The 16369-nt window shown below is 54.9% G+C and overlaps 5 protein-coding genes across 5 annotated transcripts; 3 read left to right on the top strand and 2 right to left on the bottom strand.

Annotated features, from left to right (window-relative positions):
- Positions 1-108: 108 nt before the first annotated feature.
- M409DRAFT_52269 (uncharacterized protein) lies at positions 109-2086 on the bottom strand (the record flags this gene model as incomplete). The annotated part of the gene is made up of 5 exons (XM_033812039.1): positions 109-180; positions 236-914; positions 981-1680; positions 1751-1770; positions 1827-2086. The coding sequence occupies 5 exons, from the start codon at positions 2084-2086 to the stop codon at positions 109-111; spliced, it is 1731 nt and encodes a 576-aa protein (XP_033670655.1).
- A 1005-nt stretch (positions 2087-3091) lies between these two features.
- M409DRAFT_20181 (uncharacterized protein) lies at positions 3092-4366 on the top strand (the record flags this gene model as incomplete). Its single annotated transcript, XM_033805262.1, has 1 exon — positions 3092-4366. One exon carries the CDS (start codon positions 3092-3094, stop codon positions 4364-4366), a length of 1275 nt encoding a protein of 424 aa, XP_033670656.1.
- A 299-nt stretch (positions 4367-4665) lies between these two features.
- M409DRAFT_64781 (uncharacterized protein) lies at positions 4666-6016 on the top strand (the record flags this gene model as incomplete). The annotated part of the gene is made up of 2 exons (XM_033816227.1): positions 4666-4749; positions 4808-6016. 2 exons carry the CDS (start codon positions 4666-4668, stop codon positions 6014-6016), a joined length of 1293 nt encoding a protein of 430 aa, XP_033670657.1.
- A 452-nt stretch (positions 6017-6468) lies between these two features.
- M409DRAFT_20183 (uncharacterized protein) lies at positions 6469-9468 on the top strand (the record flags this gene model as incomplete). The annotated part of the gene is made up of 2 exons (XM_033805263.1): positions 6469-7374; positions 7663-9468. 2 exons carry the CDS (start codon positions 6469-6471, stop codon positions 9466-9468), a joined length of 2712 nt encoding a protein of 903 aa, XP_033670658.1.
- Positions 9469-9964: 496 nt separating this feature from the next.
- On the bottom strand, positions 9965-14876 carry M409DRAFT_20184 (uncharacterized protein; the record flags this gene model as incomplete). Its single annotated transcript, XM_033805264.1, has 2 exons — positions 9965-11974; positions 12027-14876. 2 exons carry the CDS (start codon positions 14874-14876, stop codon positions 9965-9967), a joined length of 4860 nt encoding a protein of 1619 aa, XP_033670659.1.
- Between the last annotated feature and the right edge of the window lie 1493 nt (positions 14877-16369).

The raw sequence follows: 16369 nt of genomic DNA on the forward strand, positions 1-16369 counted from the left end.
GATAAGCTTCGGTCATAGGCTTGTAATTGAGGCGCACATCACTGGGACGGCACATGAGTCTCGTCTTTACACACTCTATAGTCTACTGAGTCTGCTGTCGGGTGGTAGTCAAGCTTTCACAACGAATCCCTTCCATCCATCGAACGTGGCACGGCACTGAGCCTCGTAGTTGTTGATTCCCTGTATTGATGTTAATGCTTGCTCGATGAGTGAGAGAAGTCACTGTCGGCCATACCGCAATATAGGTCAGGTTCTGAGCTTTCTTTCCGGGTATGTTCGATGCGTTCCACCAGGAGTCTGTTTGCCCGAAGAGTGTGAAAGGTATCATCGAATCACACGTGTTCTTCCACTCTTCCTCCGCCTCTGCTGTTGGTTCAATGGACTTGGCTCCCTCAGCTTCCAGCTTCTTGATGATATCGACGGCCATCTCAACCTGTGCTTCGATGATCGTGGGGCCATTTGAGAGCGCTGTAGGTGCTTGGGGTGTATAGCTCAGAAAAAGGTTCGGATATGTTGCGATTGTGATGCCCAAATAGGTCCGGACGCCAGGTTCCCACAGCTCCTTGATGTCCACGCCGTCCTTGTTCTTGAGACCCATCTGTGTTAACGATCCAGTAAAGGAGTCGAAACCCGTGGCAAAAACCACCGCATCAAACTCATACTCCTTGCCGTCTTCCATAACCATGCCTTTCTCCGTGAAGCTCTTCAATGCAGCGGCACCGAGGTCATGCAGGTGCACATTGTGCTGATCAATGACCTCGTAATAGTCTTGCTCCAGGGGATTTCGCTTCGTGGCGAAGTAGTACGGCATCTTCTCCGGAGCCATGATCTTTTGCTTCTCGGGGTCTTTGAGCCTCTCGCAGACACGCTTGCGCCAGTAATCGTAGACAACCTTGTTCGACTCCGGAGAGATACTACATCACAACATTAGCAAACGTTCCTCATGCATCAAGAGGACTGATCCATCTTGATTGGCTTACACGCTGTCGGTATATGCACCCAATGAGAAGTTGAAGCCTCCAAGGTCCCATTTCTCATTGAAGTGTCGCTCTCGCTCTTCTGGCGTTGCTTCACCCATGCTTTTGGGATTTGGGACCGCCGGAAAACCAGCTCGTGAGTCGCGACCCGCGGCGAAAAGAGCAGGATAGAGATGCTTCATGTACTTCTGTTCGTCGGGTGTCATTGAACGCTGCTTCATGGGCAGATTGTAGCTCGGCCGCCGCAGGAATACCGTGAGTTCATCTGCCTGCTTGCCGAGCTCTTGGGTAATTTGGACGGCCGTAGCTCCTGCACCGATGAGGCCGACCTTCTTTCCCTTAGCGCTCCAGTCCTCTGGCCATGCTCCAGAATGATAGATCTCTCCTTTGTAGTCACGCAATCCGGGAAAGTCGGGAGTGTATGTGCGGTGCAGCAGGCCGCTGCAAAGTATCAGATACTTTCCTGTGGCGACATGTCCCTGCTGGGTTTTGATTGTCCATTTGCCTGCGCTCTCATCCCACGACGCATCATTCACTCGGGCGTTGAAGTAGGTGTCTTTTCTGAGATCGAGGGTCTTGTCAATGTGCGCCATATACCTCCTCAATTCGTGATGGTCAGGGAAACGTTCAGTGAAGTCCCAAGTTTTGAATACTTCTTCGATGTTCAACTGGTAGAAGGGAGCTTCGGAGTCAACCCTAGCGCCTGAGGAGCAGAATCACAGAAGTTCAGCAGGTGTCTCAGCAAGAGATAGTATAATGCCAGCCTATCTTACCCGGGTATCTGTTCCAGTACCTAACAATAACGTTCGTCAGCCTCATATTGCCACACAAATAGCAAATGCGACTCACCAAACACCGCCAAAGTTCTCCCCAGATTCGAAACATTTTACCTTGAATCCAATCTTACGTAGTCGATGTATCGCAGTGATACCAGAAAAGCCAGCCCCGATCACTATAGCGTCTGTCTCTATGGTGCTGCCTCCATTGGTGGTCGCTGCCTCTTTTGTGAATTCTTGTACTGCTGGCGCAGGGCCATCAGGCTTGGATGCTGTCTCTGCCGCTACAGGAACCTCATCGTTGAGGTACGGTACTGGCTCGTCTTTGGTCATGATGGCAACTTTTCTGGGGGAAAGCTGAGTTCTGCGGGAGAGTGTGCCTTGTGAAAGTACGACGCTCTTTTACTCGAGGAAGAAGTTAGGAGTGGATTGAACGTCACAAAGGATTCGCGAAAATGAAGTCCAGGTCTGGCAGAAGACGCGCAAGGCAATCCAGTCGATTATATCTCAGCACCTACTCGGTCTGATGCTGGCTCGCTAAAAGGTAATGTGTGGTCATCGGTAAAGATTCCTCACGTCCCTCCTACGCTTAGATAGAACCACCACGCAACCCGCGGCGCTAAGATAGCTGGAGTAGCTGAGAGAGAATTATGCGAGGTTCACGAGCTTCCAAGTCTCTTGAGCGGTCCTCTGTAAGGCGATTCGCAGTTCATCCCTGGCGCACCTCCACATCGTGGAGAAAAGACCCCGCACGGCTAGACGATGGCTCATCATAGGGCTGGTCGGTGGGATGCTGGGGGCGACTGACGTGCGGTCGCAGACGCGGTGTCTCGCAAGTGTCGCAAGTTTCGACTCGTACATCTTTTTCACGACAGCTGTCGACAGTCAGCAGGATCGCGTGGAAGGTTATCCGCGCGGGACTCTCAGCCTTTGGTGGAATGCGGAAGGTCGGTCTCGTCAGAAGGTGAGGTCGGATACCATTCAAGGTTGCCGCGGTTGACACGGCCAATCGCATCTCTTTCACGACCTCACTCGCATCCTGCACCACTGTTGTCTACTCTTCCTTCTCACCACTACAAGCATCGTCCGTTCTCCAAAGGAGCAATCCTTTACCGACGCTCGTCCGCTGACGCAGTCATATTGCGGCTGAATCATCCTTCTGTTCAGTCCCGCAGCTGAGCATGGCTCCGTATCTCGCACCAGCGCAAATCGCTATGCTGACGAAGGCTGCTTCTCAAACTCACGAACTAACGCAGTCTGCTGTACGATGTATAAGGAGACACAAGGCTCAGACGACTCGTCAGGTAGGCCAGCGGCTCCTCACATCCCGCCGAGAAGATGGCGAACACATCTCACCTCATCGAGCTCGCCAGCACCATTCAGTCGCAGGTGACGGAGTTCCACAAACTCCTCGCTGCATCTGGACAACCCGACCCTTCCCTCGAACTCAACGCCCCGTCTCCCGACTTTGCAGCTGCGGGCGTACAGGCGCAAGATGTACGCAGCAAATTGCTCGACCAGATCGATGAGCTCCACGACCTGCTCCTCACGCCCATGGAGATGCTGCTGGGCACCACGCCCACTGATCTCGTGAGTCGTCACACGCTGGACCGCTTTCAGATCTATCAGAAAATCCCCGTTGGCGAAACTCGAACGTACACACAACTCGCGGAAGCCACGGGCTTGCCGCTGACCGTTATCCGTCGGCTCATTCGACATGCCATGACCCAACGTATCTTCACAGAGCCAACTCCTGGAATAGTGGCACACACACCTGCCAGTAAACTTCTGACAGAGGATGTGAGTGCGCGGGATTACTGGGGCACAATGTCCGAAATCGTCTTTCCAGCTGCTTCGCAGACGGCAAACGCGCTCTCAAAATGGCCGGAAGAGTCGGGGTTGCAAACAAAGGAGACTTCTGGCTTCTATTTGGCCAAAGGCAAGACGGTCTATCAGCTGTTGGAAGATGAGCCGGAAACGCACAAGAGATATGATTCGGCGATGAGCGCCAATCGAAATAATATGCTGTTTTCTGTGGATCACATTGCGCGTGGGTTCGGCTGGCAGCCCTTCGGCAACGGTACTATCGTAGACATTGCTGGAGGCATTGGCACTGTGTCTCGATCACTTGCCAAGCACTTTCCAGACTTGAACTTCATTGTGCAAGATCGGCCTGAAGTGTTGGCTGTGGCACCGGCTATCGAGGATGAATCCAGCAAGGCCAGAATCACCTTCATGGAGCACGATATGTTCACCCCTCAGCCGGTAAAGGATGCTGATGTATACTTCTTCCGCCGAGTCTTCATGGAGTGGGACGACGACAAGGCTGTCCAGATCTTGAGAAACCTGACGCATGGTATGACTCCTGGTAAATCCCGCGTCGTGATTGCAGACTTCTACGTGCCTGAGCCGGGTGAAGCTCCGCTGTGGATCGAGCGCAAGTTCCGCAACTCGGATATGTTGACTTTGGTGCTGTCGAATGGTGGATCGCGAGACAGGGAGGCATGGATCAAGTTGTTCGCAAAGGCTGGTTCAGGCTTTGTTGTCAAGAGCGTCAAGCCGCTGAAGAACTCGGACATGATGATTACAGAGGCTCTGTGGCAAGGCGAGTAGGTGAGTTGGCGTGAGTGTGTGATGAGTAGACATGATTATGACGGTGTCACGTAGTTGTGCTCTTCACTGGGCTTGTTGCCACATGCGGCCGTGGCGACTGGACACGAGCCACGCTCCAAAATACCATTCGCACGTCGTAATGAGCTTTCCTTTCATTTCGTGATTCAGCAGTCGATGTTGTGGTGAAAGAGGACGTGCTCAAATCCGTGCACTGTCCCAAAAAGTGACGTCACCTCCCTTACTTCAACATCCACCACACAAACAAAGGGCAACTTCAAATTAACAACTATCGAGCAAAGATGGCAGCAGAAGCAGCAGCAGGAGTCTGGGCCGCCGAGGAGGTCGTCAGCACCGGCGTTCAGGCTGGAGTTGGCGCGTACATGGTCAGTGTTCATGCTTCACGTGCTGCACAGCTTCTTGCAACCTGACCTTCTACATTAGGTAGCCAAACCGACTATGCCCCTGAAGGCCACATTCAACCAAATTGCGACAGCAAAAGACGACGAAACAAGACTGTCGCTGGCCCGTGCGAACCATACTCTCACGGTGGTCCAGGGAAAGGCGTACGTCTTCGGTGGCGAGACTGCGAGTGACAAGCTCGCCAGCAACGAAATCCATGCAGTCACACTCGAGCATAGCGATGAGATTCCTCGATTTGACTACTCGGTCCTCCCTGCTCTGGCCGATGACATCGATGAAGGAAGCGGTCGAGTCCCAGCCGCCCGCTCCAAGCATGCAGCGTGCCAATTGAACGTTTGTGTTGCAGTATTCGGCGGCGTTGACGAAAGCGGCAAGCTGGTGGACAGAGACCCAATAGTCTGGCTGTTTGTTACCGCGAAGTCTTCCTGGCAAGCCCTCGAAGACGTGAGCGGCGGCATAGCTCCGTCTCAACGGAGCAATGCGAAGCTGTTCGAGGCAAACAACAACCTCGTCCTGTTTGGTGGCATCGATGAGAACGGTCAGGAGCTGAAGGACGTGTGGCACTTTCACTACGCGACGAGAGTGTGGACTCCGCTACCAAGTGCGCCGGTAGCCACTTCCAACGCCGCCGTGTCAGGCAACACACTCTACCTCATCTCTTCTTCCGACAACATGAGCAGTGATGCTCATGAGCTCAACTTCAGCAACTTCGAGTCCGCAGAATGGAAGTCGACCTCTTTCCCAACCAATCCTCTCACGCCAGGACCACGTCCGAGAGTCGGTGGTGGACTCTTGCCAGTGTCGACCGGCTTCGGCCGCAACTACCTTCTCTACTTCTTTGGTGCTCGGCAGAACCCACATACCTCAGAAACGACTTCTCCTCAAGACACCGAAGATCCAACACAATGGGCCGACATGTGGAGCTACCAGGTCGAGTCCAGCCAGCCAGAGGTCAAAGCCACCACGAATATCACCGAAGCACTGAAGCCGTCGAAGATCAAGGACGCCATTCGATCGAAGCTTGGGTATGACACGGGTAATCACAGCTGGGCCGAAGTCGAAGTACTGCCTCCTGGTGATCTTACGACTGGTGAAGGCAAAGTACATCCTGGGCCGCGTGCATACTTCGGAAGTGATATGGCCAGCGACGGCAAGAGTGTTGTCGTCTGGGGTGGCCTGAACGCAAAGGGCGAGAGGGAAGGCGATGGTTGGTTGATCACCCTTTCGTGAGAGACTTTGTTCACCTAGGGCCAAACGACAGCATGAAACCATGAGAACAGAAAAGGCACAGAGATCGGGATTGAAAGGTAAAGCATGCATTTGGGACGGTAGCTGACAGACCGAGCTTGCATTGATACCCAGAAAATTGAGCAGACTACAGGGCATGCATCGTTTCCTTATCGCGGTAATATCAACCTTCAAAGCATCTACTAATCATCCATACCATCTCAGCAGAGAAGTCGACCAAGATTAACACGCCAGAGAGTGAAAATCCATTGCTCAAAAACAATGGATCAGTAATCCACTATCACGACCTCTGTCAAATCAACGGAGCATGACCTAAAACGATCACACTTCACGCCGACGGACTGCTTTGACATTCTATCTACGGCATTGGATATATACTTACATGGCCCAGAAAGCTAAGTCCTCCCACGGCTACCAGCTTAGAGATTCCAGCCATGGACAAGCTCCTCGAAAGGACAGCGACGTCGTCGCGCGGCATCAAATACCGTTACTACACGTCCGAGGCAACCAAAGACAACAACTCTCGCCCAGCACTACTCTTCCTCCACGGATGGCCAGATAGTTCGGCGCTTTGGCAGTTCATCGCGCCGGTATTCCACGATCTGGGCTATCGCGTCGTCGTGCCAGATCTGCTTGGGTATGGGGGGACTTCGAAGCCCCTGGACGTGGAGCTCTACACCTTTGGCTATCAAGCGCAAGATCTCATGGAACTGCGTGATAGTCTGGGCATCAAGCAGGTTATTCCTGTTGGTCACGATTGGGGCAGTGGACTGGCGCAGCGGGTTTATCATTTCTTTCCGGAACGTGTGGTAGCGCTCGTCCTGCTTTCAGTAGCATACTTCCCACCCGGTAAAGACGACAGTCCACGCGATCCAGTCGCGGGTAACGACGAGTTCGAAAGGATAGACGGCTACCGACGCTTCCAATACCAGGAACACTTCATCGAAGACGACGCCCCAGAGCTCTGGAACGACCATCTCGAGAGCGCATGGACGGCCATCCACGTCAGCGACCGCGCCATGGCGATGAAACTATGGTGCCAACCAGGAAATTTCCGGGAGTACATCTCCAGCGACAGAAGAGACAACTCCGTGTACGACTTCGCAAAGAATCCAGCCATCAAAGACCCCTGGATCAAGTCGATGCGCGAAGGCGGCCTCGCCGCACCATTCACGTGGTATCGTGCGTTCTGGGCGAACGTCCACTCGACCCCCGAAAAGGACTTACCAGCCGAGCAGGAGAAATGGTGCTTCGGTTACCCCTCCACGGACAAATGCACCGCTGGCGACAGTTCTTCCTTTTTTGGTCGCGGTGTTGTGAGAGGGTGTGGGTGCGAGTGGGTAAGTTCGAATCCCGTTGACTGCTTTTCTTTTGCGTTGCCGTCTAGTGACAGGCATGCTTTCTCTGTGTTTTGCAACAATGCAGAAATTCTTCATCAAGAATCGATGTCGTATGCAAGTTGTCGTCGGACGTCCTGGCGATATATATACTTCTCAACGAACCTCGGCACGCCGTTGATCGCCCACCCATTCGGTGGCTGGATCCTTTACGCGCCAACCAGAGCTTAGTAACGACGTGGTCCGTACTTGCATTCGAACCTCCTGCGGACAGCAACACGACATCCATAGGGCCAGAAGAATATCGTCGTGGTACAGGGAGCCGCTACATTCCGCTCCACAGCCTTTCCGCTTGATGAGGCTGCGATCATGACACCCTGGGCGAGCGGGCGGACCGAAGAGCCCGATAGCGAGGAGCGACATCGCCTCTTGAAAGACGAGGAGGAACTCCTCAATGGCGACCACCCACCCGTGCATCAATTCGAAATCGAAGACGCCGTCGACGAGGAGACGACTTCTCAGCAGAATGGACGGATCCACCTCAGAGCTGATACCGTCGACCACAAAATCAGCAACAAAGACAGACTGCGCTTCGTACTGCTCCTCCCCATCGCCTACGCCACGGGGGCAGTTCAATCACTACTTTCCAACATCCGCCGTCTCCCATCAACAGCCTCCCGACTAGGCTTCTTCGGCACCCTCCGCGCCCTCTTCAACTACCCCGAACCCGGGCTCGAGCTGCGCAGCACCGCCTGGCTCGACGGCCTGCGCGGCCTCGCGGCCTTCGAAGTCTTCCTCTTCCACTACATCGACGGCTGGATCAACCGCTCGCACGGCTGGGGCGAAGACCACAACCTCCGTCCGGAATGGTACTACGCCCCGTTCATCCGCACCTTCTACGCGAGCGGCGATGCGGCGGTGTGTTTGTTCTTTGGGATTTCTGGGTATGTGCTGTCGTATCGCATGTTGGGTCTGATGCGGCAGCAGAGGAAGGAGGAGCTGCTCACGGCGCTGTCGTCGGCGGTGTTTCGGAGGGGGATTAGACTGTACATGCCGGTTGTCGTGGAGACTTTCACGCTGATGATGATGTGTCGGTATTTGGGACTGCCGAAGCCTGGGAATTATGAGCCTCAGCCGACGCTCTTCCTGGAGTTGAGGACGTGGTATATCAGCATCCTGCACTTGCTGCTACCGCTTCGATATCCCGACCGCTGGGACGCTCTGCAAGACCGCTACGATGGTGGGATTTCTTGGACCATCCCCCTGGAATACTACGGCTCCATCTACATCTACGCCTCGATCGTCTTCCTCGCCCAAGTCCGCAGCGTGACCGTCCGCCGCATGCTCTGCATCGGCATGGCGGTTCAAAGCTTCGCCAAAGACGACTGGATCGCCGCGCAATTCGTCATGGGCATGGCCTTCGCCGACTACCAACTGGAGCGCCAAAAAGACCCCAAACCCTCCAGCCCCCGCCGCCGCCTCGTCGTCTTCCTCATCTTTCTCTGGGGCTTCTACGTCTCCGGGCTCCCCGGCGGCATCCTCAAGAAAATCGACGACCAAGGCACCGAGATCCTCGAGTCCCGCCCGGCCTTCGACTGGGTCGCCAAGCCGGTCTTCTGGCTAGGTCTGTACAAAGACCGGCAGGCCGATCGCTACATCCTGTGCTTCGCGTCCATGGCCTCCCTCATCGGCATGGGCGAGACGCCCTTCCTGCGCCGCTTCCTCGAGACCCGACCCGTGCAGTACCTCGGCCGCATCTCCTTCGGCCTCTACCTCTGCCACATCTTCTGGCGCGCGTGGCTGGAGCCTTTACGCGTGGGCATCATCTCCCTGGTCGGGCTGGACACGAGCCTGACGTTCTTCGAGTGGGAGGACAAAGGGCGGATGTTCGTCGCGTATGTGTTGTTCATGATCCCGTCGATGGTCGTCAACTTCATCTTTGCCGGGCTGTTTGAGCGGTATTTGGATAAGCCGTCGGTGTCGACCGGGAGGAGGTTTGAGAAGTGGTGTTTGAGTTTTAGGGAGACGGGGCCGGCGGAGGCGGCGACGTTGCAGATGCATGAGAGGGAGAGGGGGAGGGAGAGAGGTCCAGCGTAGGGGTTGGTGTATAGTAATGTGTATTGAGATATGAGCGTTGATTGGAGATATACTGAGCTCTTGTGCCTTGTGTGATCGGTTCTTCCACCTGATATGCGTGAAAGAGAGCGATCGACGTTGAGACACAGCCGGACGCTGTTGACAGATGCATAGATGCACGACTCTTGTAAGGCTGGAAGGTCCTCATCATAGACCACCGCCAGGTTAGGCCCAATAATCCCAGCTCGAAGGACTTAGACGAGGATAACCAAGTCTTCTCCCAAACCGGCGACGGGAAGCCGTGGCGTACGAGGGCGAGACAGAGTACATTTGACACTCGTAAAACCAACCTCTCTGAACAACATTAATTACATCCAAATACTAAATCATTATAACATGTCTATTCCCCAAGAGTCCCCCGTTCTCCCAGACCAGCCAACGCGCACGCTCAAAAAAGTCCCCCCAAAACATACAACTCATCAACCATCAATGCCTCTCGGTCAAAACAAACCAACGTCTAGACAATCGCGGCGTTCGCCCGATTCGTCTGACTCCTCTTCAGATTCCTCCCCAAGTACCCCTCCGCAACCCCCTGCGCGGTATTCCACCCAGCCTGGGCAACAGTACTACTCCTCCTCCGCGCGAGCGAATTACCATCCTCAGCATCCTTCTCCTCGTCCGAAGCCGTATTCGCCGCGGCGATGGGTTCCCGCGGAGGAGCCTGTTGCTGGGCGTCCGTCTCCTGCTTCTGTTTCTTGGACTTCTTGGACTTGCCGGCGCTGCTGCGCTTCTTGCCCGAGCGGACGCGGAAGAAGTAGTAGAGGAGGACGGCGGCGGCGGTGTTGAAGGCGACGTACGCCCACATGATGCCGAAGTTGCGCCAGCGCTGGGACCAGTAGATGCCGGAGCCGGCGAGGAAGGTGTCGGCGTTGGAGATCTGGCAGTAGTTGCACTGCGTGGTGGCGTTCGGGTTGAGGAGGTAGCCGGTGGTGGTCGGGGCGCTGAGGTACGGGTTCAGGTAGGTCTGGCAGGTCTCGCCGGAGGGCGGGTTGAAGATGGAGACTTCGTCGGCGGCGCATTCGACTTGCCGCCCGGCGAGCATGGTTGCTGCCATGCCGGCGACCCAGTAGGTCATGGGGCTGACGCGGTACATGAAGATCCAGAAGCCTGGGAGGGCTTGGGGTGGTTGCATGACGCCGTTGAAGATGAGAGACATGGCGAAGAGGAGGGTGACGATGGATCCGGCGGTTTGGGCGTCTGGGAGCGCGGCGATACACATGTGTGCGAAGGTGGAGGCGTAGATGAAGAAGACGACGCAGAAAAGGAGGACAAGGCCTTGGCGCTCTGAGGATTGGATGCCGACCACGGGGTAGTAGAATGTGGCGTAGACGATCAGGCCGGCGATGACTTGGTAGGGGATTTCGACGATGATGTTGGCGATGAGGAAGGCGCGCCAGCTGTACGCCTTGCTGGGCCGCTCGCGGACTTCGTAGAGGGATCGTTGCGTGACGAAGAGCGGCATGATCTGCTGGACGAGCGTCGAGAAGATCGTCGTGACCATGAAGAGGGAGTAGATGACGTTTTGCATGCCTTGCAAACTGCTGTCGGCGTCGTAGAAGGAGAAGCCGATGAAGAGACCAGATGCCGCGGAGAGGATCATCTTTGCCATGACATACGCTGGCATGCGCCAGTACTGCTGGAAGACTCGGGACGTCACCTCCACCAGCTGGGTGGTGAAAGGCATGGCGAATTCGGAGTGAGCGGTTGGATCGTCGTCGTTCTCAGGTTGGCCGCCTTGTTTCCTGTGGATGTCGTCGATCTCGCGTTGGACTTCAGCGGCTTCGTGGCTGTCCTTCCAGGTGCCCACCCAGTCGGCGCTCTCGTCACCGACGATCTCGAGCATGTACTCAGCAGGGTTCTCCGAGTCGTCACACTTTCGTGCACCGTTGCCTTCGAAGTAGTCCAAGAGTGTTCTGGACTGCTCGCCGATGTTGCCAAAGTAGACCGTCTTGCCGCCCTTTCTCAAGAACAGTAGCCTGTCGAATTGCTGGAACAGAATAGCGCTGGGCTGATGGATAGTACACAACACCGCCTGGCCACTATCAGCCAGCTTGCGAAGGAATGCGCAGATAGCCCATGAACTCTGCGAGTCGAGACCAGAGGTCGGTTCATCCAAGAACAGGAGCAACTTCGGTTTCGCGGCCAACTCAACACCAATCGTAAGTAACTTTCGTTGTTCGACGTTAAGACCATCGCCAGGCACACCGACCACCGCCTCGGCGAAGTCTTCCATGTTGAGCATCTTGATGACATCTTCGACATAGTCGTACTTCTCTTGCTTGCTCACACTCTTCGGCTGGCGAAGCATTGCTGAGAAGCGAAGCGACTCGCGAACGGTGGCGGTTTCGAGATGGAGATCTTGCTGTTGCACGTAGCCAGTCTTGCGTTGGAAGCTGGAGTCGAGTGGAGCGCCATTGACGAACATGTTGCCGGTGACAACACCCATGGTGGTACGTTGAGCCAGGACCTGGAACTCACGTCAGTTTACGAATTCAAGTCTGAAGCGTTTCAATACTCACATCAAGCAGCGTCGTCTTTCCAGCACCACTCGTACCCATCAGCGCCGTCAAAGTACCAGGCTTCACATATCCAGACACATGGTCAAGCAGACGTCTCGGCTCGCCCTTGATCTCAATGTCATAGTCGACATCGCGCCAGGTGAAAATGTCCTTCTGCGGTGGAATGACATTGACATCAGCCTCTTCCTCGTCTTTCCTGTCCGTCTCAGCAACCTTCTCATCGGCAGCACCAATTTCCTCGTCGTTCGCCTTGCCCTTGGCCATGTCTTCCATATACTTTGGAACATGTCCCCTTCGGAATACCAACACCTCAGCGCTGGAGGATGTCTCAGAGTTGAGCTCCACAGCAAAGAAGTACATGGCCAGGAAGCCAAACAAGAAACCGAGGAGAATGCCAAAGTTGCGCCAGACGTGGCTGTAGTAGTAGCCGTACGAGACGCCGATGAAGGAATCGCCATTGACGTAGCGTTCGCCGGGGAAAGCGCCCTTGGACGAACAGATGAACTGGTCGCCCTGCAGGTTGTTGTACGCGGGAATGTAGCCCGAGCAAGTGAAGTTCCTGCCGTGGAATTCGTTGGCGATGAGGATCTCGAAGGCGTAGAAGACCGGGTTGATCCAGCGAATCCAGCCAAACCAATCACCCATATAGCTGACCGGCACGACGAAACCTGTGTAAATGACAATCGCCAGGACCAGCACACCCGAAAGCGCCATGGCCTGCGAAACAGTCTTCGTAACCGCCGCCATTGTTCTGAAAACAGCCGACATGACGAAGATGGCGATGAAGTTGATCAAGAAGAAGATGAAGAACTGCGAAGGCTCTCTCCTCAGATTCGCCAAGAAGTACAGCACCACGTTGAACGCCACGGCTTGCATGAACTTGAGCGGGATGTCCAAGACGATACCGGCGATGGCTTCCGTGGCGGGGTGATAGAACGCGTACGATTTGTGTTTTTCCACGATGGGTCGCTGGTCGTATAAGCTGTTGATTTCGGTGATGGCGGTCAAGGCGTTGAGCAGGACGGCGAAGAAGAGTACGGCGCCTTTGGCAGTGAAGCCTTGCGTAGCGTCGGGGGTGTTGTAGAAGACGGAACCGATGATTAAGGCCATGATGATGTTGCTGACGATGGGAGTGAAGGTGGACGCTTTGTCGTTCCAGACACGCTGCCATGCTCGTCTGGTGTTCAGTCGGATTTGCATGGGCACGCTGACCATGTATGAGGATTTTGGTCGAGTGTGTTTGGCGTGTTGATCGCCCTTGTATTCGCGGAAAGCCTGCAGCTCTCCAGCGTCGCCGTGAGGATACTCCTTCTCGTAGTCTTGAATCTCGCGTTGGAGGTCGGCGTATTCTGCGCTCTTCTTCCAGTAATCAGCGAACTCATCTGGAGTGCGAGGCACCTTGTTCTCGAAGCCTTCCTTGGCCTGGCGCTCGACAGGGTTGGTGACGGAGGTGAGGAAATCGCCAGTAGTCTGGCGTGGTGGACAGTACCAACCCATCTCCTCGAAATACTTCTGTGCTCGATCGGCCTTGCCAAAGAAGATCTCGCGGCCCTCGTAGAGGACAACGGCCTTGTCGAAGAGGTCGTAAATGGCTTGACTGGCCTGATAGATGGCAACAGCGTGCGAGGTACCAATCAAGTCTGCCGTTTGACGAAGAGACCTCACGAAGGTCAACGCAGTAGCACTGTCCAGACCTCTCGTCGAGTTGTCCCATGCACCAAGTAGAGAGCCCGCCAGTGCCATCTCTGCAATCGAGACACGCTTCCTCTCACCACCGGAGACACCACGCACAAAATCGTTTCCGACCTTGGTGTTGTAGGTGTGGGAAAGACCGTAGACAGCCATACACACCTGCGTAACATGCTTGGAAAGCTCCTGGCGAGATACCTTCAGAGGCCGATGTTGTGGTGTGCGAAGTGCCGCCGCGTGCTCAAGCGTCTCCCCAACGGTAAGATGCGGAAAGTGCTTATCGACCTCCTGGTTGTAGATGATCTCCCCCTTGAACTCCTTCAACATCTGCTTCTGCGGAATACCGTTGTAGTGAATGGTCGATCCCTGATCCAGATTCAAGCCGTGCATTTGGCCCGTCAGCGACTTGAGCAGCGTGCTGCATCCCGATCCAGGACGACCCAGAACGATGAGCAGCTCGCCACTCTTCATCACACCGTCAAAGTCCCTCAAGATATGTCGTGGAGTCTTCTTGCCGAAATTCAAGAGCTCACCCATCCGCAATGGCGACATGAGCATGCTGCCAACGTTGCTCTGAATGTTGAGCGCTGATCCCGAACCGCTGACATTGAGATTCTTGAACACCACACCAGCGCGCTTCTGCTTGACGCCTTCCTCGTCCATCATCTTCAGCGTCATCCGAATCCATTTGTAGAGATCGAATTTCTGGCTCTGTGGGTTGAAGACATCGTCGGTCAGCTCCAGCCCGGCGATCGTGTCTTTTCGTTCGAGTGCCTCGGCGTCGCCATTCGCGTCGGAAACGCTGCTGCGTCGACCAGAGTAGTAGGATTGTGTTCGTGAGGCCAGTCTCCTCAACTCATCTCGAGTGCTGGCATTGATGGGTTCGTAGGCATCGTCGCTGTCAGAGCTGGAATCGCCCTTCTTCTCAATCTGCTCCGTTGGGTCCTCGGCAGCCTCCTTCCCATCGTCGGTGATGTATCTGGCATGATTCATAGGGGTCGGCGTGTCGTCGCTCTGGTTGGCGTTGCTCGACATCCTGTCCGCCAATGCCTCGTCGAGAGGCAGTTTCTCCTCGTCTTTGTGTTGTGTGGAGATGTCCTGTTCGAGTCTGCCAGGGTCATAATCCGGGACCGGCTGGCTTATATCGTTCGAGTCCGCCATTGCGAACGAGAATAATGGACCAGGTACTCAGCCTCAGCAAAAGATTGACTCCGACACGATAGTGTAAACAACAATCGTCATAAGCAGTCAGCGGATAGAAAGGCCACAAGGTGTGCGCGGGCAGCAGCGTGAGTGTTGTCCGTTCAGCTTCCGTATCCGAACCTTGGGCAAAAGGTAAACACTGCCTGCCTCAGGGAACACCTGGCCAGGAACGCGCGCAGGGCCAGAATCCGAGCCAAACGATCCACGACTGGGATGGAGGGTCGGAGTTGGAAAAGCCGTGCTGTGGGAGCGGATGCTGATAAAGGAGGAGATCACGAACCGGAAGGGCCACGAGCCTTACCTTTTCATATCTACGTCCCACACATGCGGCCGCAGAAAAGCTTTTCCTCCTCCATTCTGTGGCACGGTCGACGTCGTTGGGCCAAAGCGGACTGACTTCATCTCCCCCGCCTAGAGCTATGGCAGCCCTACCATAGCAAAGGCTGAACGGACCAATTGCAAGGGCACAATTGAGAGGAAAAGCTGTGGGTGCTCCAACGCTGTCGCAAACTCAAAAGCGAACAAGTCGAAACGGCGCTCCTGCTGTGCGATGCGCCGCGGATCGAAGTAGGAGAGGCGTTAACGCCAAGGCGCGTTAGCACTGTAGATAGGCTTACTACGCTGGAGGCTGAAAAGGCGTCGAAGGCTACAGTAGTTATGCAGAGAACATCCATTGCAAGAGCTGACGAGCTGCCGAGCGCGAACTGTTTACCCGTTGCAGCGAGGCAATTGATGAGATGAGGACAGGGAAGAGGACTGACTAAGCTGACCAAACATCGACGACCTGGTTGCAGTGCGTCCAATTCCGCCGGGCGCCCAGGCTCAAATGACGTTGTTTCGCAGGTACCAGGCAATTATCGCATGCAGCATTCTCGAACTCGCAAACATTGCAAGAAGAAGAAGCATCTGAGCGGGCCGGTATCCTCTATGCCGTTCCCGACAAGCAGTTGTTGTCGTCGGACAGCACATGGCGGTGGCGAAACAGTAGTCTCTTTCTTCCTGCAAGCCATGCCGCGCACTTCGAACTTGGCTGTCGCCGCTGGCGTCATCGCCGAGATTCTCATCATCGTCAGCTTCTGGTGCTGGACTGGAAGTTAGATTTCGTTGAGGCCGTCTCGTTGCTGTGTGAGTGGTGAATGAGCGACAGTTTGGGGGTTGAGACGGTGGCGACCACTTGGACCGGCGTCGGGTTTGTACGAAGGCGGATGTGCTGCTCTCCCGAATTCCGACCAGGGTTGTGCAGCGGCTTTACTTCTTGTTCGCACGTCACTTGTTGAATATTGAGAGTCTCTGGATCTTTTCTGTGTTACAGTACTCTTGTACAGTATAGACGCCTTCTCCCCTCTCCTCTTGCAGACATCACGTATTCGTACAAGCTGTAGCTACAGGCATTGGCGACCTCCCCTGTAAATTCCAACAACGAAACCAATACCGAGTCCGGAAAACGCTCG

The sequence above is a fragment of the Zasmidium cellare genome (genome assembly GCF_010093935.1).
Source record: "Zasmidium cellare ATCC 36951 unplaced genomic scaffold M409scaffold_9, whole genome shotgun sequence".
In the NCBI taxonomy this organism is placed as follows: Eukaryota; Fungi; Ascomycota; class Dothideomycetes; order Mycosphaerellales; family Mycosphaerellaceae; genus Zasmidium; species Zasmidium cellare.